At 39.0% G+C, this 27,680-nt stretch overlaps 1 protein-coding gene across 1 annotated transcript in view; it reads right to left on the bottom strand.

The window, feature by feature from the left end:
• Positions 1 to 27,680, bottom strand: part of CFAP47 (cilia and flagella associated protein 47) — a 178,948-nt gene that overhangs the window by 35,332 nt on the left and 115,936 nt on the right. Inside the window, exons 53-57 of the mRNA XM_083438942.1 lie at positions 27,060 to 27,167; positions 23,797 to 23,908; positions 17,709 to 17,813; positions 13,775 to 13,931; positions 6,637 to 6,729 (exon numbers count right to left, since the gene is read on the bottom strand). Coding sequence (XP_083295068.1) covers positions 6,637 to 6,729; positions 13,775 to 13,931; positions 17,709 to 17,813; positions 23,797 to 23,908; positions 27,060 to 27,167 — 575 coding nt within the window. The remainder of the gene's footprint in view (positions 1 to 6,636; positions 6,730 to 13,774; positions 13,932 to 17,708; positions 17,814 to 23,796; positions 23,909 to 27,059; positions 27,168 to 27,680) is intronic.

Below are 27,680 nucleotides of genomic sequence, written 5' to 3'. Positions count from 1 at the left end.
TTAACTCTGTTACAAATTATATTTGTTACCTTATAAATATTCAAAATAGATGGAAACAGAAATTCAAGTGTTTGATTAGGAGAGCAAAAGCGTCTTGTGTTTCAGGTACAGTGTGTCAAAGGAAAGTTTTCCTTACATAGTTTATTGGTGGTTCCTGCATGGGAAGCCAGCAGAGTTTTCACTCCAAAACTATAGAGATGCAGATACTATCTCCTACTTGTCTTGCAGGTACTTATTTCCCCAACGTACTCTAAAAGGTAAAGTACATTTAGTGCCTACGGAAGTTGTCTGCCTACCACTTAGCATGTACAGTGGTACCTCGGGTTAAGTACTTAATTCATTCCGGAGGTCCGTACTTAACCTGAAACTGTTCTTAACCTGAAGCACCACTTCAGCTAATGGGGCCTCCTGCTGCTGCTGCGCAGTCGGAGCATTATTTCTGTTCTCATCCTGAAGCAAAGTTCTTAACCTGAAGCACTATTTCTGAGTTAGCGGAGTCTGTAACCTGAAGCGTATGTAACCCAAGGTACCACTGTAATTTATCAAAACCTGGAACGATCTAGGTTTGGGTGCAGGAGTAGTCATTGGAGAAATCATGTCTGATATTCCATCAAAATACAAGAACACACTTCGGAAAAAGCAGCTACCAGAAGCACAACTTCATGACGTTTCAACAACAGCTTGTTTTATCTGATATTGACACCAACAGTTTAAAAACCTGTCAATGGGCTGAACCCTAAGAACAGTAAGCAGAGGGAAGCTTGGCAGATTTTAGTATGTCCTCCTCCCACAATATCCTCTTGCTTAACCCCAGAAAAACCTGTGTGAGTGGTTGGTAGAGCCCTCCTGAACCATGTGGGTAGGGAGAATCTCCTAAAATAGGGCAGGGCACCTTTCACATGCCAAGTAAATACAGGTAACTCACAACGCATGCTTGAGAGTGTTTGGGTGAGGAAGAGGCAGTTAGAGAGGGTGATCTAAAGAGGCCAGAGAGACATGCAGAGAGGTTTGGAGGGCCAACGAAAGAGACTGGAGTGTGGAAGAGATGGCTGGGAGAGCTTCAGACTGCAGAATGGGCCTCAAACACAAGGTGGTGTTGGCGGCATCAGCTGTTGAGAAACCAAGGAAGTGCAATTCTGCTTATACGCACAAGAGCCAGGAACCCGCATAAGTTGCGAGTTACCTGTGCTAAAAATGAATATTCACATAAGCAATCCACTTGCATGAACAACTTAACATACAGTGATTTTTGTGTTATCACGGCTCCTCAAATTAACAATTTTGCCTTGTCTCAGTTTGACATGGGAAGCCCACCCTGTCTTGGTTCAGTGCAGGGGTTTGGTTTTTTTAGGAGATGAACACAAATCCTTAAAAACTGCAGTTAGTTCTTTGGAGTTTAAAATATGCCCCTCAGTCTTCTCTTGGTAGTTTTAGAAAAGTAATTACAGCCACCAACAAACTGCCAGCTAACACATGAGTTCCTGTCATTGCATGCATTGAAAATAATTTAGTAGTAGGAAGTCCCCCTGGGGGCAACAAGACTTGATGCTGTGACTATGCTCTCAGAGGGAATTGTACAGAAAAAAGCATGGCTGACCTCATGATATGCCATCAAGTACAATCATTCCCAACAGCCATTTCTACAATCAAGCAATATGCATAGCTGCATGTATAGGCAGGTGGGGAAAGTGCCTATTTTGGGATGCAAATGGAGCTCAATGGAAAGGGCATCTCTGGAATTTGATGCAAATGGAGAGAGGCAGCCTTTATAAGTGAATCTACATGACCTGATAGAAACCAGCAATTTGCAGATTTCATAGCAGACAACAGTTCTCACATTGGTCAGGATGGGGAGGATCAGGTGAGCTCACATTACGCCCCCCCCCCCGAGCGGACTACTCACTTTTGTGAGCAATATAAGGCAAGATCTTATAGTGCTTAATATCATTAGGCAACTAATACAAGGAGTATTTTTTTACTTTTTGAAAACAAAAACACAAGAAACAGTACCAAAACAAGTGGGACTATGAAAAGCGTGACTGTGGAAACCCACCCAGATGGGTGGAGTACAAATATTATTATTATTATTATTATTACTATTATTATTATTACTATTATTATTATTATTATTATTATCCTCCCCTGTCCCAAGCCCATCTCACATTTTTTTTAAACAAATGGTGTTAAATGTGAAATTAAAGTAGTAAAAATGTCTTTGCTGCTGATCATTTCCACCACAATATCAAACACTCTTGTTCTTCTTCAAACAAACAAAAGACCTGCAAGCGGTTGGATGTGAAAATCTCTAGAAGCAGATCACCACCTGGTTTGCATGAATGGCTTGCAGGGGGCCACCAAGATGCTTTTTGTCTACTGCTATAGAGAAAATCTGAAGCAAAAAGCCTCTCTACTAGAAATTTTTAGATAGTGTTTGTAACTGGGGAGTTGCATCCATACCATTTGAAAAGACAGCCAAGAAGAAACAGTGCGGTATGTATCCTACCTCCCCCTTGGAAAACTTGCCCGGCTTGTGCTGTGCTGGGAGCATAAAGAGGCAGGAGCAGTTCAAGCATTAAAAGGATGCCACTGACTCAGTCATGTTCTGACCCGCAATGACCTCAAAGGCAAGTCTGCAAGGGGGACTGTGAAAAGACTTTTAAAGAAAACACAATGAACATTTCATCTATTTGTTAATACGACTGTCATAACTCAGGAAACAATATTTACCAGAGACAGAATATTTACAAGCTCTGGTTGCCGTCTCATGAGGCTTATCTTTCATAAAGATCTTGGCACTTCCAACAGAAGCTCTATACACTTTCACTGATTGAAAGCTTGAATTTAAAAGCTGTTCTTCTGGTATTAAAGAAAAGCAAGTTAACCAGTTGCTGTTTAGATGAGAACAAATGGATTGAGCGCTGATATCAGTAATGAAATATGCAGTGACAATGCAATTTACTTTGTTTTGAAATGAAGCCTGCTTAAAGATTGGCCATTAATAACTGCTGCTAAAAACCCCCGAAAGAAAACAAACAACCAGTCACATATTCTGGCAATTAATATTAATTTATCATAAAAAGTGCACTTACAACCAACACTATCATATACAAGATTAATGCCATGATTCTCTGCACATTTAGCAAAGTTCTGCTGGAATCAAGTGGGCTTACATCCAGGAAAATATGTCTAAGAATGAGGTGTTTAAAGAACACATTGCCAAACAGTATAGGAATAAACATAAAGAATGTTACAACTTTAATACGTCAACTCTGGGACAATTTGTTAGCTACACATATTTTGAAAGTATGTAGCATAAAGGTTTCTGCTAGAGAAAGATACAAACACCCTCTAAAGTTTCAGTGGTACCTCAGGTTACAGACACTTCAGGTTACAGACTCCACTAACCCAGAAATAGTACCTTGGGTTAAGAACTTTGCTTCAGGATGAGAACAGACCTCCAGAACGAATTAAGTTCTTAACCCAAGGCACCACTGTATTATGTTTGCATCTTTGCACCCAATTATTCTAAATATTTAGAGTTCCATTTATATCATTAAGGTATTGCAAGTCAATATATAAGTAAAAGGATTAACTGTTATATCAATTCCAGTAGACCAATATTTTGTCTATGTTCATATTTCAGAGTAAAATGTTCATAAAATTGCAGGATGCAAATATTTGAATTTTATAAGAAATGTCTTATCTTGATAACTGGCAAGAGAGGAAGTTCCAAGAGTGATTAGATCAGGAAAAAATATTGCTGGCTTCTTGAGAGGAGAAAAATATGTAATTATTTGTACTTGCTTTTAAATGTTGTGTCTCTTTGTACTGAATTTTATTGGTCTGTGACATTAATAAACTATTTGCTTTCTTGCTAATAAGAGTGACAGGTCCCAACTAGAGGTTATGATAAACATGTTTGTACTTGTGAAGATGGCAGCCGTGTGTCTAATTCCCTCCTCCTATGCTGTAACACCTAGTACGGGTTACTCACATCCTGACTTTACAATCTTCTCAATTTCCTGAACACATCAATAGTTGCAGTCAGGCTTGCTTGATAAGTCCCTATGAACTCAATGGAGGTAACTTCCATTTAAAATGTAAACAGGATGATGCAGGTAATGTTAAAACATTGACATTTTACTATAGTACACAGGTACATATGAAGGAATGGACATCAGAAAAAGCAGCGACACATTGTTTGAAGCAATAAATCTAATTCTTAACTGGCTTATAGACTGAAGAGTGAATCCTAATAGTAGTAGTACCCCCCAACCCATCTAATGGCATTTAATTGTAAACCTAAAGTTTGGTCCTCATTTTGTCTAATTTGTTTTCTATAGGATATTTAAAAACTGACAGCTTTTGTACCATAATCCAGAAGCAGAACGGTACAACGACTGTGTTTTTATTAGCATCTGTGCATTTGAAACATGGCAGGGTCCCTGTTAAAGGTAAAGGGACCCCTGACCATTAGGTCCAGTCGTGAGCGACTCTGGGGTTGCAGCGCTCATCTCGCTTTATTGGCCGGCATACAGCTTCCGGGTCATGTGGCCAGCATGACTAAGCCGCTTCAGGCGAAACAGAGCAGCCCACGGAAACGCAGTTTACCTTCCCGTCAGAGCGGTACCTATATATCTACTTGCACTTTGACGTGCTTTCGAACTGCTAGGTTGGCAGGAGCAGGGACCGAGCAACAGGAGCTCACCCCGTCACGGGGATTCGAACCGCCAACATTCCGATAGGCAAGTCCTAGGCTTTGTGGTTTAACCCACAGCGCCACCCGCGTCCCTGTTACTACCATATAAAATAACATTTCTAATAATCAGCTTCCTTTCAAAGTTCTAAAAATTACATTGCTTTCAAAAATAAATAAATAACACTAAACCAGTAGCAAATCAAAGTATCAATCTATTTTAATTTTTAATTTTTTAAAATTTACATTCTGTCCTTTGTAGACACCAGGGCATGTTTATTCCAAAATCAATTGGAATAAAACTCCATCTGTTTCATTATCAAATTATATTAAAAGCATGTAATATTTTATTATATTTTCAACCTTAAGTCACATACTGTACTCATTTTGTAGCAGTATAAGGTAAAGTTAAAGAACTCCTGTATGGTTAAGTCCAGTCAAAGGTGACTATGGGGTTGTGGCGCTCATCTCACTTTCAGGCTGAGGGAGACAGTGTTTGTCCATAGACGGCTTTCCGGGTCATGTGGCCAGCATGACTAAAGCACTTCTGGTGCAATGGAACACCGTGAGGGAAACCAGAGCACACAGAAATGCTGTTTACCTTCCTGCCACAGCAATCCCTATTTATTTACTTGCACTGGTGCGCTTTCAAACTGCTAGGTTGGCAGAAGCTGGGACAGAGCAATGGGAGCTCACCCCATCACAAGGATTCGAACCACCAACCTTCCAATCAGCAAGCCAAGAGACTCAGGGTAGAAATAATATCTTCTAAACTGAATAGCTAAATACAAACTGAAATATAGGAGTAATAAGAATATTCCTTTTATATTAACTCAGACAGGTTTAACAGCACAAGTTTTATCTAATCCAAATACCACTATTCAGAACAGTAAATTGGGAAATCTAAATTCCCTTTAATCATGGCAAGGGATAGGTTTGTATATGTGATCTGAATGATTTATTATCTCTTCTATAATAATGTTTAGAAAAGTTTGTTAATCCTAGCGAATATGTGATGGAGTATCAAAAAGAAGAGAATGACAGTGTTGAAATAGGGTATATATATTCATTTTAATTAAATTAATCTTTTGCTACAGTGAACAATTTAAATAACTCCATTTGTCGAGAACTAGAGTTATGATATTACTAGATTATAAGAGTTATGGAGAAGGTAAACAATATATTCAAAGCAGTGGGACCCAAAAAACAGAACAGTGAGCTAACTTTCAAGTGCTACACCTATGCCAGCAATGTTTGTACTATCAGGATGGGATTTCCTGGACAATATGGCAGTAGAATTTTTTTTTTCTCTCTGGACCTTCCTACTCCAGAGAAAGGGAAGGCACAAAGGTCATGGGAACCTTTGGCACCAACCTTTGGCAATAAACAACATAACTCTCTGTTTGGTGGCTTTTGATAGGATAAGGTGAACCAGCAGCAGACTGCCTACCAGTACATTCTTCTCCAGCAAAACTCAAATGACTATAGCATCTATCAAACCCATAACCTTAACTGAACCACATCAATGAATACTCATCTAAGACTTAATTGGGATGCTGGGAGGAATATTTCCTTCTCAACATTTTCTGCGTGGGCCACACTTCCTCTAACTCAGGCATAGGCAAACTAGACCCTCCAGATGTTTTGGGACTACAACTCCCATCATCCCTGACCATGGCTCCTGTTAGCTAGGGATGATGGGAGTTGTAGTCCCAAAACATCTGGAGGGCTGAGTTTGCCTATGCCTGCTCTAATTTGAGGACAGCTCCCAACCCATGTTAAACAAATACGAGTCCCACCGCTACAATATATAATAGAGCAAAACAGTTGTGCTTTTATTGTTTCGTTAAATGGGAATTAAGCTACATAAATGAATATATATTTTCAATCGTTATGCAGATCACTTTGCAAAAACATACATAAACCATACAATTGTGTACCTTGTTTTTGCTTGAGGGAAAGCCAGAAAATGCTGTCCTTATTGGAATGGTGGGATACAGATGCATGGGGATTATGCATGACATGCTCCTGATCTAATAAAAAGAAGGGAAAGAAAAAGAAAATTCTGTTATGCTTCAATGTCACATTCAAGGAAAGGAATTCACTGGAGGTTGAAATGTGATCAAAGGCTGTTCTAATGTAAGAACTGATGAATGCTCTTCAAAGTATACTTTGAAATAGGAGATGACAGTTTTTTAAGGTCTCTCTGCATTTTAATCGTTCTCCTATGCATGCCAAAAATGACTATAGCTGCTCATGGAATCCTATTAAAATTATTTGGAATAATATACCCCCTAAAACCAAAGTTTTGGAAAAGGGATGTGCAAAAATGTTTGTTCTTTAAAAATATATAGCAAAGAAGGACTCAGAGGTTTTAAAGCAGAATGTTGAGATTCGTGCATTGCAGAGTTGGATGAGATGACGCTCAGAGTCTCTTCCAACTCTCCAATTCTATGAAATTATATTCCAAACTGAAATTTTAACTAAATTCATAAAGGCCTATTTGCAGCACCTCAACATGTTACTTCTTGCTGTATTCTGCACAGAAGTTTCTGGAGACAAGTGATTTACTCCATCCCAGATAGATCAAATTTAATTATGACTGTACTACATGGCGAGACGACCAACAAAATAAAAATAAAGCTCAGTCTCACACACTACATAGCTATGGAAAAATATGATACCAGAAAGAAACAATTGGTGTTGCAGCAGTGAGAAAATCATCAGTATTAATTTGATCTGATAATCAGCAAACATAAAGTTATACAAACTCTGATGAATTACCACTGGGCAATCCAAACTCCAATCTGCCAGCCTGGAGGCAGTTAGGATACAGTGCAACCAGGGAGCCCTCCAGCCAAAATGCAAAACCAACTCGCTGCTGGCTAAATGCCATTTGCCCAGTTGCAGGCAGCCCAGCAAGAGGAAGCCGCCCAGAGTGGCTGGGTAATGTATAAATAAAATTATTATTATTAAGTCAGACTCACCATTGATTAACAGTGTAATGGCCCCCCAAAAAGGCCAAATCTTGAGAGCAGGATTGAGAGAAACACAATCCCCAGTACCTGCCATGCTACTATGGATTACAGATTATGGGGAAGAGAGACATTTCACCCTACTGTAGACACTGCAGCTGTTAGATAAGTGAGTTGGGACTTCTTCTCTTTAAAATTCAAGGTAGAGAAGAACTGAGATGCCATAATGCTTGCCTTCGAACTGAGAGCAGTCACTCACTGCTGAAATTTATATTCCAAGTCAAAGAATAATGAATTTATATTATAAGCCAAGCAACATCACCTATTTTCATACAGAATATATAGAATCATAGAAACATAGAAATATAGAATTGGAAGGGATGCTGATGATCATCTAGTCAAAGCATGGGCAAACATAGCCCTCCAGATGTTTTGGGACTACAACTCCCATCATCCCTGACCACTGGTCCTGTTAGCTAGGGGTGATGGGCGTTGTAGTCCCAAAACATCTGGAGGGCTGAGTTTGCATATGCCTGATCTAGTCCAACCCCCTACAATGCAGGAGGAATATGCAGCTGTCCCATATGGGGATCAAACCTGCAACCTTGGTGTTATTAGCACCATGCTAATAAATATGTGGTTTTCATTAGAATGGCCATGGCGTGGAGGGAAATATATGGTAACAGGCCAAGCTGACTAGCTTTTGAGGGAGCGAATGGCAAATAACAGGAGAACTATGTCTACCTTATATTTAACAGCCTGTATGGTAGCCATAGGTGCCCATGAATTCCATGAAGGTAAGTGAATAGGATGGTGGAGAAGGGATGGCTCATTGTGTTCTTTTTCCAGCAGCCTGCTCAGGGATGGCCCACATATAAGGCCAGGTGAGGCAACTGCCTCAGACAGCAGGATCCACAGGGGTAGCAGATTCCAATGTAGATCTTCGCTCACACCTTATTCCCTGGCAAGGAGGGAGGCACCCTTTGCTGGTTCACCTCAGGTGCCAAAATGTATTGGGCAGTCCTGAGCCTGCTTGGTATCTGTGCTAACCACAAGGAGGGAGGTACATTTCCTCCATGGTTACCATGGAAATGCACTGGGCTAGAATGGAAGGATGGCTCCGTCCCTCTCCCCACCAGTCTGCTTGATCAACAGCAACTTAATAATGAGCTGGAAGCCTGCACTTTCAGGTTTCTCATTCCCAGTGGCCAGAATGGTAACACAGCCTACTAGCCTCTTAATAGATTAGTTAAAAATTCAGGATAGCAACTTTGGAGGCTTATTTACAAGGCTGAATTATGCAAAGAACCAACTCGCCCTTCCCTCCTAACATCCCATAGTTACAAAGATTTATAACTTGTACACAAATTTGCTTTGCATGATTTAACGCGACAATTTAACTGTCATACCATCCATTAATTCATCTCAACCTCTTTTTCCGAAAACTTACAATACTGGTCTTTACTACAACTCTTATCTCAAACTTGGGAATGTGAAGGTGATCACAGCAGCAACAGATAGGTACCTAATTAGTTGAGTTGACATTTACAGTGATTGCCAAAAAGACTATAATGGAAAACCAATTTCAGCAACATTGTACCGGGTATGGTGAATGACACATGTGAAAAAAATTACAGTGAGAGTGGAAAAATAGGCTGTCAAGAATCAAATGATGTTACATCTGCACTGTCAAACTGTCTAGTAGATTGTTATACAGAGCAATACTGGTAAGAGTTGAATATATGCTTTCTCCAACTCTACTGGAAATGAGACTCTAAATGACCTAACTCACATTACAATATTAGTCCACGTGCACCTGGCTGACACTGTACAAAGACAAAGAAGCAGTCTTGCTCTCTTAAATTACAAAAGCAGTGGATTGCTCTTAAACAAACAGTGTGTTTCGGAATGTGTTGTCCCAGATAATCGATTAATGAGATTATAAGAAATTACTTCTTCTGTGTATTTGTTCATGTATTTGACAGTTTGCAAGTGCCTGGAAATATTTATTCTCTGCCAAACTTAGTTTTTGTAATATAATTTTGATAAATTGTATTTGTACAATTATTGAATATTTTGGGTGGGGTTCACCTAAGAAGCCTTATCAGCAAAAGTCCTGTAGAAGGACTCCCACTACTACAACAAGACTTTCCCCCTCTGTTTGCTGCCCAAACTGGCTCAAAGGGGTGGTCAGGAAAAAACCCCAGAACAGTACGCAGGGGAAGGAGAGGGATCGTTCTGTCTGACAATCTGAAAAGATTCTACAGATAACACTGAATTCCAACCTATATCTTGCCTACCTGCAGAATCCTATGTACGTTTTACTCTGAACTAATTACGGTTGTGTTCACTCACAGGTAAGTGTACAAAGAATTGCTGCCTAAAACAAGGACCATGCTATTTTATAACAGTGTGCTGGCATATATTGAGTAAATAAATATAATGCAATGGTTAAAAACAGAGCTATAGTTATGCTCAAAATAAATGTTTTAGTTAACATTTTCAACAAATGTGATGTTTATTTGCTCTTAATTATGTATATTGAATAAAATGGTCTTTGAAGGTTCTAATACCAACTACCCAGAGGGAAAAACTGCAACAAAAAGAAGTTTAGACTAGACTGCTACAAATCCAGCATTTAGTTCTGCTGAATACTTCACAGAAATTAAAAGAGTTCCCAGAGAAGCATAAGAGCAGTCAGAAAATATTTCCACACCAATTCAAGCAAAACGGCTATTTCACCAAGAAAATGGGGTGACCAAGCTACACTGCATACAATTATGTTTTGTAAATAGTTTTAGCTTTAGGAATGCAAAGGATGAGGCAGCTGCTATACTGTGGCAGTGAACAACCCCAAATATTGCTACAGAGATCTGCTTTAAGCTTAAGATGCTTACACAAGTAGATAAAGTCAGATCCCAAAGATGGAGCAATTACTCTCCTAAACTGATTAGTAATTGCAGAGACATTAATCTTTTAGTTCAGCACTTATTAGCATAAATGCCAGTTGCACATTTAATGTATTTTCCCCCTGTGAGGAGATACCAATATGTAAATCCCGATTTATGCAGATAAACATGTTTAAATATTACTGTATGAATGAATTTACAAGTCCAGAATTTTATTTGCCCAGAACAATGATAGAGCTTTTTGGTAAGTGTTGCAGAGGAAAAATCTAGGTCTTGGTGCCTTTAGCAATTGGAGGTCAAATGTTGATGTGGATTGATATGTTGGGGAATTCCAACAACCAAACCATGCAGTCTTATGAACCTAATGTAGATAATACAAAAATATAAACAACAATGAATAGTCTATTTGCAAAATAATGTTCCCTGAACCCTGAAGCCAAAGATTCAAGTAGTTACTTGTGAATCATTATGTAAACCTAAATGCATTTAGCTTCTTGATCTGTTTAGGAGAAAGGCCATGCATAGTTCAGTGGTTAGAGTATTTGCTTTGCATGCAGATGGTACCAGATTCAATCCCTGCCATAAACAAGCCGGGCTGGGAGAAACCCCCGTCTGAAAACCTGGAGAACTGTTGCCAGTCAGTGTAGACAATACTGAGGAAGATGGACTAATGGTCCTTCTCTGTATAAGATGTGTCCTAGGTTCCTATTTGCTTCCTCTTCTTACTGTGCCTTTCTCTCCCAAGTTTGCTTGGTGTCTGCCACAATAGTATTCATCTGTGCACATGATTTCTGCAGGGATTATATTGAAGGTCGCTTCTTATATCATTTCTGTGGAAACTGTTTTAAGAAAGCACATTACAAATAGCAGCCCCATACAATGATACTTCTAAATACGCCATTTGGCACAGTGTTTAGACTCGGTTTGCTTCTTATAATAGTTCTGTTGCTGTGCAAATCAGAAGAGATACTGACTTGAATGATAAATCAGGACAAAACATGCTGTTTTCTAAATGGTGCGGAATGAAATGGTGTAATAGTAACACATCTCTTCTTTCCAAAAATGTGGTCATCAATATGCTTGCAGCATAAAACTGTTGATAGCCATTTCCTAACCATGTGCATTACACTTCTCCGGTTCAGATTTTAAAAATATCCTGGGTCAACTAAAAGGCTGATTCAAGTCCCAAATGCCTGGGGTTCATGCAGTTTCTCACGGCAGAGCAATCCTAGTGTTCCAATGGGGAACATCAACCATTAGTGCTTGCTTTTCAGTGCAGAATTGTGCTAATCCCATGTACAGACAGGTGTATTGTATTGTGCAATGCAGCTCCAAATACTTTGGTGAACTGTTTCTTCCTTCAGCGCTTGGATACCAAATCATGGAATAGCACTAGAGCAAACTCATTTCACTCACACATCTTCGAATCCAACACAATATTAACTGGTCTCGATAAGTGATGTTCAGAAGGAAGGAATTTCTTGAAGGAGGAGGCAGCTTGGCAGTCTGTCAGTTTGTTTTAATGCTCTTTTTTCATCTTGGTCCCCAGAGTACACAGAAGGAGAGCCCCAAACGTATTCCAGGCTTTACCCAGGCACACTAAATAGAGTCTTAAACACACAGACACCAAGTACGATATAGAAAGGGTCACGTAAGCTTGGAGCCAATTTGGAGTGGGTGGAGGAAGTAGAGATTAAATATTTCAGATTTACTGAATAATTTTTAGGAGAGTCTGTTCACTTCAGCTGCATTTCAGAGCCATATGAAAGGTGTATTTTTAAAGCTACTTGGAAACATTTCTGTAGCTCAAGAAATGTCTTCCTCACTGTCTCATCAGAGAAAGAAGAATTGTACCAAGTCAGATCACTGGCCCATCTGACGGTGACTCTCCAGGGTTACAAAGTTCTTTCTCAATCCCACTTGCAGGATTCAGGGATTGTATATGGGTCCTTCTGCATGAAAAGCAGTTGCTCTACCACTGAGATATAGGTCTTCCGCACTCAACAACAGATAATAGATTAGAACAACAGAATTTTATCCAAAACTTCACTAATGCCATATTGGTAGCAACCAGTTGGTACACGGGTTATGTTCTGGATTCCTGTGCACATCGGAAGGTCCTGTATAAGTCCATCCTACCCTGTTCCACCCCATCCCCACCCCACTCTGCCCCCTTTTGTGACATGGTCACTTCCAGGTTTGGCGTGATGAGAGCAGTCGTGGACATACACATCAGTTGCACCTAAAACGGTCACTGCCTGCATGATAAGGAATAATCCCTAGACCAGTGTTTCCCAATCTTGGGTCTCCAGCTGTTTTCGGGCTACAGTTCCCATCATCCCTGACCACTGGTCTTGCTAGCTAGGGATGATGGAAGTTGTAGTCCAAAAACAGCTGGAGAACCAAGGTTGGAAAACACTGCCCTAGACTCATTAAATTTAACTTCAGAGCATTAAGTCCCATGCATTTTTTGAGGTGAGGGAAGTACTGTCTAACCTCATCCTCTTTTTAGACTTGCCTAGGGCAGTCTTTGTCTTCTTTTAGGGGCCAGGTGAAAACCTGTTTATTTGTCTAGGGTTTTGTTTTTTAAAAACCTGTCTATGGATGCTTCGCAGTGGAATTTTATTTGTTCTGAAGCTGTGCTTTATTGCTCCCATGGTGGCAGGTATCTGTAGAAAAGGCTGAACATATAATAGTAGTTTCAAGCATTTGATCCAGTAGAGACAAACATGCTGTCAGACAAAATGATGAAGAAAGGCAAAAGTGGCCCATCGCCAAAAGCAATCCAAGTTACAGAAGGAGGACTGACTTGGAACCGTTTTAGGGGGCCCTGGTCTACTACCCGACCTGCTCTGGCTTGTTAGCAAAAGATGCACCCTTGCTGGTAAGCTGCTTTCCTTGTAGTTTCCTACTTTGGCTAGAGTTGGAGGGATCCAGCAATGATATTCCCCCCCCCCCCCGGAGAACTTAGTTCACCAACTGTAAATACAGATAAATCCTTCTGTGCCCAAGAAGAAAACACACTTCTTTGCCTGGGGGCTGGCAAAGATTTCCACTCAAATTAAAGTATGTGCTGAATGCTCAACCCCCTATTGTTTGGGCAAAGCAACATGTTTGGATACTGAATTCAGCTGAACAATAAGGACTTAAGCATTCAACATATATTGCATAATGATAAAAGGAATCTACTGTACCTGTTAAAAAGACATCCAACACTATGTCTTCAAATGTAGGATTCCTGAAGCTTATGATGATAGAAGAATGGTGACCAAGGCAAGAACTCACACAAGATGGCTCCAATGGCTGAGGAATCAGACCAACCCCAGACAATAAAAATACCCATTCCTCAAGCTGTGGTAAGAATAACAATGTTCACATTTTAATCAGAAACTACTACTTCTTTTTTTGTTTGTTTGCTTTTTTTCATTTTCCTGTAAATGTTAAGCTTCAGGTAAAAATATGATGGCACTAGTCAAGGGGTTTTTATATACATAAGCAACTCCAATGCAAACTCAGAGCTCAGTGCAAGGAAGACCATTCACTTGCAGCACTAGATAGATAGCAAGCCAATTCTAGCACAATTTATTTGGCTTCCTTCTTTAAAAAAGTTTCATACATTCCACCTGTTACCCTTAATTGGTAATAAGCTAATTAAGCATTAGAGGAAAGCTGTTTCAGCCACTTCACTGCTTACATTTTTTGAAGTGAATTTGAGATGATGCATTATTCTTAGCAGCATATTAAATAGAAGAAGCTGAAAAGAATGTAATCAAAGAATACTTGACACTCTAATAATAGATCCTGCTCGTCTCTAACACTGCTCAGTATTATTAGTCTCACCCCATTACATACAGATATTGCTGGTTTACCGGGAAAACTAGGTGCTATAAGTATATTAGTATCTTGACTAACTGTTCTACTCATCCTGGCATTTCAGTTGTGCTGTTCCAACAAAGTTAATTTCAGTGATCAAAAACAAGAACAAAGTGATTGCAGTCAGAGTTCAAATTCGTATTGTAGAGTGTTCGCACAGCTGCAAACCAGAAACAAACGAAGCAGATAATAACCCATAGTGGTTTCTCTCAATTCAGCAATGAGGCACAATCAGAAACAGTTAAGCCTTGTCCTATAAGTCCTGTCATTAGTTGATTTTATATTAGTCAGTTACTCAGCTATGAGACAGCTTAAAGTGTCCGTTCAGAAGCATTTAATCAGTGGAATCAAGGGAAGAAAATCAATGCCAATTTTTAAGGTTAAAGTTTTGCCAGGCTTCCTATATATACAGTGAAAAGGACCCCTGAAAGCCTTTCTCAAATAATCTTGGCACTGGAATGGTAGAAACGTAATGCTGATGTATATTCAATCTGCTACCATCATGCAATAGTTTAATACCTTTCTCTTATGAAGTTCAGTCGATAATTCAAAAGTTTCAGATGATTTAGGGATGAAAAGAGCAAAGTGAGTTACAAAGGTTAGAGCAAAACACTGAAAAGGTTGAGAGGGCTGGACACAGCAAGTGAAAGGATGAGATATTGATTAAAGGTTTGGCTGAGATAAAACTTGAAGATTTGCCACTATTTGACAGGAGAGGCATGTTGACAAAAATTGAGTGTCAGTCCTCAATTTGAACCTGAAAGGTTTCAGTGACTTATTTGCTTATTTTATGGCTTTGGTATTTGATAAATAACAAGACTTTTTAATTTATTGATCAAAGTTCTGTGAGCTATCATGGTTTCAGACAGAATAATAGCACTTCATCTTCTTGAACTGTCCTTGTATATACACCATATATACCAGAACTGCTAGCACTTAGTTTTTCTTGCTGTTTTTCTTCCAAATGCATGTTAAAGGAGAGAAAAGAATCCAAACAGTATACTTTGTCAAGCAAACTAAACTTACCTGCTTTGATTTTCAGATGAATGGGGTTTAAAAGTGAAATCAGTGGAATTAAAATATACCAATAGCAATAGTGCAATCCTATAGCTGTCTACTGTGAAGTAAGTCCCATTGTGTTTTGCAAGACTTGTTTCCAGGTAAATGTGTCTTTCCAAGGCTAAAGTATAAGGACTCTGATGTGAATCCAGCAATTTGGCTTAATTTGGTTATGGATTAGTCTGTAAATCACTTCAAACTTTCAGAAAAATATTGGTTTTGCTACATTATAAGGAGTCATACATTTTAGCTAGTAATCAGCTGAAGTGCTAATCCCATTAGATTAGGGAATCAAATAACCCAACAAGAAAATAATATGCATTTCAGAAACCAAACATTTTACTCAAGCACAAATAACATGCAAACATTACAGCATGTGTCATAATATTAGCTCATTTATTTTGTCTCCGACTGCAGGTTTCAGTAAGGTAGAGTTGGTGAAGGAGATGAATCTTGTTAACTTAGTTATTTCCCTTTCAAAATTCAACACAGTAAAGAGGCAGGAAATGCTAATATTTTGAAGAAACCTTTAAGTAAAATTAGATCTAGTGTTTTCAAGCACTTCTTTGTAATAGGACATTAGCATATGAGACTTGTATTTTTAAAAGTCATTAATAGGTTTTTCGAAAGAACAGTGGCAATTTAGATTACTTTCCTGAATGTTAACAAAGCCATAACTCTGAGTAACCTCAGTCAAATCTCAAGTACCTAATTGAAAATCAAGAATATGTGCATTTTCAAATTGACTACCCTTGAAGGATCCAATATCATAGAATCATAGAATCATAGAATCATAGAATCATAGAGTTGGAAGAGACCACAAGGGTCATCGAGTCCAACCCCCTGCCAAGCAGGAAACACCATCAGAGCACTCCTGACATATGGTTGTCAAGCCTCTGCTTAAAGACCTCCAAAGAAGGAGACTCCACCACACTCCTTGGCAGCAAATTCCACTGTCGAACAGCTCTTACTGTCAGGAAGTTCTTCCTAATGTTTAGGTGGAATCTTCTTTCTTGTAGTTTGTATCCATTGCTCCGTGTCCGCTTCTCTGGAGCAGCAGAAAACAACCTTTCTCCCTCCTCTATGTGGCATCCTTTTATATATTTGAACATGGCTATCATATCACCCCTTAACCTCCTCTTCTCCAGGCTAAACATGCCCAGCTCCCTTAGCCGATCCTCATAAGGCATTGTTTCCAGGCCTTTGACCATTTTGGTTGCCCTCCTCTGTACACGTTCTAGTTTGTCAGTGTCCTTCTTGAACTGTGGTGCCCAGAACTGGACACAGTACTCCAGGTGAGGTCTGACCAGAGCAGAATACAGTGGCACTATAACTTCCCTTGATCTAGATGCTATACTCCTATTGATGCAGCCCAGAATTGCATTGGCTTTTTTAGCTGCCGCGTCACACTGTTGGCTCATGTTAAGTTTGTGGTCAACCAAGACTCCTAGATCCTTTTCACATGTACTGCTCTCAAGCCAGGTGTCACCCATCTTGTATTTGTGCCTCTCATTTTTTTTGCCCAAGTGCAATACTTTACATTTCTCCCTGTTAAAATTCATCTTGTTTGTTTTGGCCCAGTTCTCTAATCTGTCAAGGTCGTTTTGAAGTGTGATCCTGTCTTCTGGGGTGTTAGCCACCCCTCCCAGTTTGGTGTCATCTGCAAATTTGATCAGGATGCCCTTGAGTCCATCATCCAAGTCGTTGATAAAGATGTTGAATAAGACCGGGCCCAAGACAGAACCCTGTGGCACCCCACTAGTCACTCTTCTCCAGGATGAAGAGGAACCATTGATGAGCACCCTTTGGGTCCGGTCAGTCAGCCAATTACAAATCCACTGAGTGGTAGCATAGTCAAGACCGCATTTTACCAGCTTCTTTACAAGAATATCATGGGGCACCTTGTCAAATGCCTTGCTGAAATCAAGGAAATCAGCATTCCAATAACCTCTGAGCAGGATTTTAAAATCACAAGGACCTGAGCTTTATCAGGCCCAGTAGCACTTTTCTTCAGCCTCTGCAACCCCATGTTGTTTCTGATCTATAGGCTAGTCATTCAGGAAGAATGGCAGGATAGAAGCTTTGGCAAGTGAAATACTGTACACTAGGCTAACTTTTCCTGCCGCTGGACCATATCATAATATTTTACAATGCTAGATAATATTTAATTCATCAAATCTAATTGAGCATCCATACCTGTGGGCACATGAAAGTGATTTTTGCTGTGTGGTTGGCCCTTCCTAGGGCAGAAGGACAAAACTGAACTGGTACTTCAGTGGTGGAATGAGGAGCTACAACCAACTGCACAAACATTGTGGGAGGGAGAGGAGAGAGAGGGAGGGAGGGGAGGAAATGAAAAATAAAAATCAATTTTATTTTGGAGCCAGTTCTTTTATTGTGCCTTGTATCAACACTGTTGATGTTTACGTAATTAATGTGTTCCACTGTATGCCTTCTTCACTCTCAGCATGCAGGATCTGCTAAGACTGATAAAGTGTACTGCAGTAAACAGTGCTTAGCGGCAGTTGCAGCACATGTATTCCCCAGAAACGAAAAAGATTGTGTTACTAGCCACAAAGAAAGAAGTGGAGGCTGTTTTTAAAGTATGGATGAAAGAAAGAGAGCTGTAGTCTTTCAGGTCATATACTGCCACTATATCTTCTTTTTTCACATTACAGAGATGCTTAGAAGTCTTCTATAGCTGCACAATTAAAAAGCCAGATACCATTTTTAAAGGGCAATGTGCAGTATATATTTACAGTATGTGCTGTTGTCTCTGTTTTCCATCTACAGTTAGGCACATTTATATGGGCTCAAATAAACTACCATGCTGTGATGTGCTTACTCTAAATTAAAAGAGTTGGATTCACAATTCCATAGGGATAGGCAAAGTGGCCAACTATATGGTGATAAGATAACATCTAACATCTAAATCCAAGAATAAAATTACTTGGTACACGTGCAGCCTAGTGCCAGACATCCAGCAGCATATCTGCCTGAAACATACATATTGTTGCTGCAACTTCTAATTGGGTTTTCTAGTACACCATCCAAACGTAACCTTCAACTTTGCTAATATAAAGGCTGCCATGTTTTTCTTTTTGTCTGATTTCTCCTTAACCAGGGAACTGTATGTTTCACTTAAGGAACGAGTCAGATCTAAACAGCAGTTAGGGATACAAGATAAACATGGTCGTTGTTGTGTTGTTTTTGCATTTTAATACGAAAATATCCAATAAATGTTTCCCAAACCATTTTTTACATGGGATATAAAGCAAATGCATGATCTCATTTTTTATGTTAATAATAAATATATTCATGCATGTTAAGAATATTAAGATCCCGATGACTAATATCAATAATATAAGCATCCACACGAGTGTTGCTAAACTAACCATAGTTTAAATGTGAAACTTGTCTGTGTGGCACAACACAATGTGTAACACACAACACCTTTGTTGTATTCACAGTGCTCACCTACAAACTCATACAAATGCAACTGAGCATAATAAGATGAGACTGCACTGTGGTACTGTCAAAGCACAGAAGGAAATATCTGTATACTTTGTTCAGGGTTCAAGTTCACAAGCTGTTATTCAGAACTGTGCATGCATTGAACATGAAATATAAATTTTGCTGAGAATCACATAAAACATATGCAAGACAGTTAGACCCTGGGCCCCCTCCGGGTAAGCTGAGATCAAAGCTTTTATAGAAGTCAGTCCTTATCCCAAAAGCTGGTCCACCTTATTGTTATTTCAAGATGCTTCTTTGCTATTAGGCTGATTACAATGAAATTTGCTCTATTGGTCAGGACTTGGTGATATCTATCTGGCATCCCTCAGGCTGCTGCTAAAGGCATGGCTTCCTACGCTGACTCCCTCCCCAGCAGCTTGTTTCCTGTGATGAGTTTCTTATTTATTTTATTTTATTTTTTTATTTTTTATTTTGTTTATTTAGGCAACTTATATCAAACCCTTCACTCAAGGGTTTCCAGGTGGGCTTCAGTCCAAAGAGAGAAAATACAAAACCACACAAAATGCAAGCTGGCATATACAATTAAATCACAGTTAGTGTTCCTTGATTATACTTGGGCATCACCCAGCAAAACTAGATTTTTATAATGAAGATATATGACTATTAGAAGCCTTGCCTCAGTCTAGCTCCAGAAATACCATGCTACAGTTAACTATACACAGGCAACTATGTTTAGCATTCTGTGGAGCAGAAAATTCATCTTTAAAAAGTTGTTCTTCTATGCAATATTAAGAGCTTTTAAAGAAAATAATCAAGTGTTAAGCTCAAAAGGTGAGAGATCAGTACTCGATAAAAAAAATCTTTTCTAAAATAATTCATATACTATAGAGATGCTAAATTCATATACTATAGAGATGCTAAAGGTATGGGTGTCCCACAATTTCAATTAGAATCTGAGATCCTGTGCACTTTGAAGGTTCTCTTGAAGCAAAAAGGTGGCAGCTGGCTGATTACTAAAAATGCTCAAAGCCACCATATTTTAAGAAAGAGGCAGAAGTGGAAGTGTTTGAAATTCACATGCCCAGTGCTGAAGACTAATGCATTTGGGATTGAACACTTTCATGAAGTAAATTTAGGTAATTTATTTTTAATGTGCCTTTACAGATAATGTGCCATGAATAGTGGTGGCATTTAAGCATCTGGTAATGAATTAGAAAAGCTGAAAGCAGGAAGGGTATATTAAACTGCCTGGACAGTTTGTATGCAGGCTACAGGAGTCAAAATTCATTATCATTAAGTTTAATCAATTTCTCTGCTAATGATCTGACTGTAATATGTATGAACCCGTTAGAGCTCTTCCAAAAATCTATCTGCAGCAAGCTAATAATATAATGAATCAAGATCATAGTGCTATGCATGCAAATACTGATTTGTGAAATTGTAAGTAACAGAACACTTCCAGCTTTTACTTATTTTATAATGAAGTGTTTAATATATTTTACATTAAACAAACTGAATGAGAAAATGTCCGCTTCAGCATATTTATTCAGTTTGATGAAACAGAACAGTAAAATATTCAATACATAGAAAGGTCATTTTATTGAATTCAGAAAAATCTGATTTTTGACTTAATATTACGCTACATTACAACAAAGCAGAAATTTGTTATCATAAGCCAAGAAAAAGCAAACAGCTTAATAGACAAAATTAATTTATTTTGCTTCAGAACATGAATGTCTATCTTAAATGCCACAAAGGCATTTTATCTGATAGGTACATGTTTCGCTTGTTCTACCTTTCAGAAACTTCTAACAATTTACAAAGGACCTTGCATTTTAAGAACCAGCACAACATGAATACATAAACAACACATAGAAAAGATGCTTCTCAGTGACTCAGCTTCAATAAAACATTAATGGAAAGGACACAACATTCTAAAACCACAGTACTGTTTCTATCTTTGGAGGCAGAAAATGTTGCTGGCAATGGATTTTGTTCTGTCTGACAATGAACAGAACTACTAATGTCCAAATAAAAAAAACCTGTCTGACAGTTAATGAGACTCTCAGGTCCATGGTTCAAATTCCCAGTCTGGAGCCTGATGTGTGTAGAATCTACAGGACAGACTATTTCTAGAAGGGACTCAGCTGCCCATCTCAACATCCTATGGCGTGGAAATGCCAAGGTTGTGGATTCAAACCCTGTACAGGCCAGCTGCATATTCCTGCATTGCAGTGAGTTGGAATAGATGATCTCTGGGGTCCCTTCCAACTCTACAGTTCTATGATTCTGTGACCTAACTGTTAAGTTGTGGGCGAACATATCAGATGACACAGCGATTCTTCCAAAGCAGCTCTTTATTTGTAAGCTGGAACAGAACTAACTGAGGAGCTCAGTCAGCCTGCTTATATAGAGCTCCAGAACAATTGTAACTGTTGCAACTTTCTAAAACTATCCAATCCAGAACGTCACTTTTCGATCCTTCATTTGCATACAAACTATCCAATCACTGAATGTTACTTTCGATCCTTCGATCCTATCTACAGTAGCCCCCTGCTGGCCCAGGGTGAGAACATCAGTACATAACACTAACAGTCTATATCACATAGTTTAAAAGTTCCTGAACACCTGAACCTGCCTTATACTGAATCTGACAAACTGCTCCATCTAATCCAGCATTGTCTACCATGTCTGGCAGCAACATATCAAGTCGAGAAGGTTTCTGAATTACTCTGACCGGCCCAGTGGAGGAAGAAGGTGACTGCCGCTGAGATGTCCTTCCTCCTGCAGCCCCCGTGCCACCTCTCACACTATTCTGCTGATTTTCCCAAGCCCAGATTGCACAGCTTTTCATGGGACAAAGGAAGCTGCAAGGGTTAGAATTGGGGGAAAAGTGCCTCCCCTGCTTTCTCCAACCAGAGTATCTTGCTGTTGCACATCCTGAGAGTGGAGGTGAAGCGTTTCTGCTCATGGAAATTCTGGCTCCAAACCTATGCTTTGAACATCCACTGTTCCCCTTTTGCCTCTCTAACAGTTTTATTGTCACCTTTGAAAAATGAAAAGAAATTTTCTCCTTTAAGCACTTAACATTTCCCAATCATATGATATCAGACTGAGAAAATAAGACCAAGTATCAATTTATTGTATTCAGTATATCCAATCTAAAGTATATTAAACACCTCATTATAAAATAAGCAAAAGCTGGCTGCTCTCTGTTACTAATCATTTCACAAACCAGCATTTGTGCAAGTAGCCAAACTCTATAATCTTGATTCATTATATTATTTACTGTAGAAAGATTCTGCAAGAGCTCTAACAGGTTCATCCATATTATGGTCAGATCATTAACCCAGAGATGGATTGGAGTTAACGATAATGAATTTTGACTTCTATAGATCACAAACTGTTGAGGACGTTTAGCAATTGTTTCCCTCCATTCAGCTTATCCAATTCATTATCAGATGTTTATATGTCATCATTATTCATAAGGATGTTGTAAAAACAAACATGCAAAAATAATCTATATTTAGTGTGAAAGTAAACCCACTTGTTTCTAAAAGCTGTCGGATTCTTATCTTTTAAGCAGGTTGGGTCCTATTGCTATGGCAACAAGAGTCCTAAAATAGTGTTCAATTCATGACAGAAAAATGGATAAGATCTTCAGTGACAAAATCTATTCAACTGTCATAATTGGTGTTTTCATTTTCCAGGAATGTCACCATGCTCTTCCTAGTAGTGGCCATCTTTCAATGGAGTTACCTTTAAATATAACCCTGAACACTTTTAAAAAGGAATATTCTTAACTTTCCAAAAGTAAAAACAATTCTGTGTTAGATGGCAGCACCTGGATTCTACGCATTATGAAGTTTGGCTTAATCTTTCTTTAAATGGCTGGCAATCCCTTGTCTCCAAGATTAAAGCTTCTTCATTTCTAGCATCTTTGGGGTTCATCCTTCTCTGTACTCTGATACTTTATTATTAAGATGGTTGTACAGTCCTGCTCTTTGAGATTCATGTTACATACTCTCTTTTTACATCTCTCTTGGGGATCTTAGTTCCCAATATCAATGCTCCACTAAGGTATATTTGTTTCTTTCCAGCATCTATGCTGTTCTCGGGCCTCTGTCTTGACTTTTAAAAATAACTAGCTACTGCATGCTTTCTCAACATCAGATTATTAAGTTCTGTCTAGAGACTACTCCTTGTTGCTCAAAAAGCTTCAGAATACAATCTGAATATACAAATCAAACCAAATCTTAATTACGGTCATAGACCAGTACAGTCATTTAAAATCTGAAAAACGGTTTGAAAAACTAAAAAGAATTAAAAGTCTATAAAAATATAAAGGGAGCAAGGAAAGTCTAAAATAAGGGTTAGGAACATTAGACAGGAATGGCAGAGCATAAGAGGTTAGCATATATAAGACTATAGCTATCAGTCTACAGAGCACTCTGATATGAGCGCTCATTAAATCTAGTTTGTGACACAGGTCATCGTCCAAATAATTTTAAGCACTGCTGTGCAGAATCTGCCAACACTGTATGTTGTAGCAGGGTTGGCATCTGAAAGTAGCAAGAAGGTAAAGAATTGTCCTGTGCACCCTTATGCAGTAATGGTTAGATGAAGCTAGTATAAATGTCTCTGTAATACAGGCACTGTAGAAGCACATGCTCTGTTGTTTCTATTTGTCCAGAGTTTTCTTGCCTTTAACATATAAAGCCACCACACCACATGTTTTCCATAATTGTTACATTCCTGCATGGTACTATCTCATATGATAATAAAATAATTTTGTTCTTCAACTTACACGGATTTCGGGGTCTATCTCCATAATAAAATGGGCTGTATTGCTATTCATATAGTTCAGCTCCAGAATTTCATATGTAGGATTAACCAGCTGGATATTTTGACGGACCCATCTGCAACAAGCATAAAAAATCATGTTATTACATCATTATTAAGTACTGGGATTGATTCAGGTTCTACTGAATATTCCGATAAGATTATTCTTGTGTATTTAGAAAGTAATGTAATGATCAATGCAGAACAAAACTTTTTACTATTACTAGCAGCTGCCCTCTTGGATCTTAAGCAAATATTTCCTATACCTGCTATCTAAAATCTTTTAATTGTCAGCCTAGATCAACAGGGGCCTTAAGCAAACTAGATCAACAGGGGCCTTAAGCATTGAATCCCCACTTCTTGAGCTATAGCTGTACCCATATTTAAATAGCTGTAATAGGCACTGAATGGAATTCATAAATCAATTTTAACATTTTGAACAATGTGAAGTATCACATTATCAGTGATCACTGTTCCTCTATTATTAAATTGACACCTAACAGATTTATAATCAATGTAGCTCTCTTTTCAAGACTAATAGTAATATATTGTGGCCTGACACATAGATTATACCTTTGATCCAGTTTTCACCATAGGGTGAGTTAAGAGTATTTCATTTATTGGTGTGACAGCCTGTTCTAGATGGGGTGGCATTCTCCCTAAAGAAGTAGGCACATAGCTTGGGGGTATTCCTTAACCCACTGTCATTAGAGGCCAAGGAAGCCTCAATGACAAGGAGTGCCTTTTTCCAGCTATGGCTACTCTTGGACCAATATAGTGTGGTATCAGTAACTTTTGTTCTGGTGACCTTGCATTTGAATTACTGCAGTGTATTAATGTAGGGCTACCTTTGAAAATGGTCTGGCAGTTGCAGTTAGTGCAGAATGCAGCTGCCAGGGTATCAACAGGGTCAGCAAGATGTTAGACAACATTGTTCCTTAAATCACAGAACTAGCTGTCAGTAAGCTTCTGGGCCCAATTCAAGATGTTGGTAATGGTCTAAAAAAAAAAGGGTAAAGGACCCCTGACAGTTAAGTCCAGTCGCAGATGACTCTGGGGTTGGGGCGCTCATCTCACTTTACAGGCTGAGGGAGCCGGCATTTGTCCGCAGTCAGTTTTTCCGGGTCATGTGGTCAGCATGACTAAGCTGATTCTGGCGCAATGGAACACCAAAACCATGCAGCGCATGGAAACACCAATTACCTTCCCACCGGAGTGGTACCTATTTATCTACTTGCACTTTTTGGCGTGCTTTCGAACTGCTAGGTTGGCAGGAGCTGGGACCGAGCAACGGGAGCTCACCCCATCGCAGCGATTTGAACCGCCGACCTTCTGATTGGCAAGCCAAGAGGCTCAGTGGTTTACAACTGCCCTAAACGGCTCAGTGGTTTACAAAACCCTAAATGGCTCAGGGCCCATTTAGCTAAAGAAGTGCCTCCTCTAAGCCAACCGACTCAATGTATGGATTGGGTTATTATAGACTGCTACTTTGTGAATATTTTAGTTTTGTATATATTTTTTATCATGAATGTAATTTTGTACTTTATCCTTGGCTGTACATTGCCGTGGACTCTGTTCAAGGAAGGGAGATAAATACAATAAATATAAATAAATAAAGCTATGTATCAATTATAGAACTGTTAAAACAGAAATATAACAAGAAAAGATCACAAATAGCCATATAACAGAGTCCATAAAAGCTACAGAGTCTACCCTCAGTAAAACTGTAGAAAAATTAATGATGCCCAAACTATAAATGATGATACCTGTATTTCCCTTCAATGAAAAAAACTGCAAGGGAAACTTGTAATTAACTGACTCCTCCAATAGCATTTGATTTAATGCCATAAACCTGCAATTCCTCTTGATCATTGTGTAACCTTGAGGACTCAAACAAGATGACCGCTCTATGCCTTCCACTTAAAAGATGATTCATCCACCCCTTTTCACTCCCAGCTTTTTGTCCACATGTGTTAACTACCAATTGCTCTTTGGGCAGCCTTTGTATTTATGACTGAGGCAGAATTATCAACCTTTAAGCTTACATATAAATTAGGTACTCTGCTCTATGTTGTGGTTGTGGTGGTCTTTTTTAAAAAAACAACAACTTTGAAACCTTTAGTAATTTATGAAACCAAAACCATATTTTTTAAATCACCCAACGCAACAATATGTACTTCTTCCTCAATGCTCTTGCATTTCTTGAAAATGGACGTACAAAAGATACAGTGTTTTTTTAAAAAAAACTGTTTTCCAAGGTAAAGGTCACCTGGTATTACAACACTGGTTTGATCTGGATTGCGCTATAATTTCAGAATGATTTCAATTAAAAAAAATGTCACTATAAATCATAGGACAAGAGCAAAGAAAAAAGCAGATGCTGGATGGGACAAGCTAAAGGTCTATGATGGAAAACTGTGATTGCAAGCACGTTGCTGTACCTGATTGCATCCTCACAGCTCCCACTAAGACCTCATTCTGAGAAACAATATGATTGAATTATACCTGAGAGAGAGAGAAAGGGTGCAGTGACCTTACTGCAGACTCCTTATCTCCACCAATTTTTCATAATAGTAAAGATTTAGTCGAAGAAAAATTTACAGGCCATGTGATTTCTGCTGCTCTCTCCCCCTGCTGTGATTGAAGCATTCATAAGATGTTGCAGCTCACAACACGATGGCAATCTTCATCATGTGAGCGGGACCTCTCAGAGCAAAAGTTATTGAAGCACAAAGTACTATTTGTCCTTATGGAGGAATAACAGAAAATACCTGAGACCTATTCTCCCAACCTGTGTAACTTCAGTTATTTTCTATTATACGGTATATTTGCAGAACCTGGCTACGAGGCAATATTCAAGGGGTCTTAGTCAAGTAAATGGAGAGATAGAGTAGTAGCAACTCTGAACTAGGGTGTCCAAAGTATCCTTCACATTTAAAGTCTGTACAGAGTTTCAACAGAGTCAAATGATTAAGGGAATCAGTCCAATTCCATTACACTGCTTTATACTGATCTACACATTGCTCCTCAGGCATCAACCAAGCTAAGCTGATGATCTTTCTGGCTGCAATCATTCAACTCCCTTGCAGTCATCTCCAAAACAATCTCTTCTAAAACACCAAGGTAGTCAGATGAGGAAGATAATAACATATTATATAATAAGATATTGCACTACTATTTCATATTTCATCATATTTGAGCTAAAGTAAGGAACAATCCTACACTTACTTTCCAAGTTCACATTCTGCTATAGGCAATTTTGTGGACCGAGGTCTCTGTGCCTTCAGTTTCAGTGCATACCAAAACTCTCCATGCTTCTCTGACTGGAATACAACACTGAAATGAGAGATATAAGTAGTTGTGACTAAAATGACTTTGCTGTGCACAACAGTTCTAAAGGTTGTGGTGTTCTGTGAGGGCTGGGGCCATTTGTAAAGGTGGTGGAAAAGCCTTCACAGAAGTGTTATTCTTATTACTTCCCTCAACTAAAGATCACAACAAAAAGAAATGGGGATCAGTAATAGTAGTAGTAGAAAGCAAACATTGAAACAGCTGCCCCTTTATTGGCCAATGGATGAGGCCAGGGTGGTTGTTATTCTGCCATGATGTTCTGGGGGAGCAGCCTCCCAGTGGCCTTTGAGTAGAGTATGCATTCCTTCAACTTTGAAGATGGAGCCAAGTGCCCATTGTAGCAGGGTGGGGTGGGAGAAAGAAAGCTCCTTGCAGCTGACTGATAGATGGAGCCAATCTGGTCTTCCCCTTGCCATGATGCTCTATTAGACATGACTTCATATTAGAAGTTTAGTTAAGCATCCGATAAATAAGTGACTTAAGAGTTTGGCAGAGTTC

Source organism: Podarcis tiliguerta (assembly GCF_965153285.1).
Source record: "Podarcis tiliguerta genome assembly, chromosome: 4".
In the NCBI taxonomy this organism is placed as follows: domain Eukaryota; kingdom Metazoa; phylum Chordata; class Lepidosauria; order Squamata; family Lacertidae; genus Podarcis; species Podarcis tiliguerta.
Note: the sequence above shows the minus strand (reverse complement) of the source record. Positions and strands in the feature narration are given on the sequence as shown.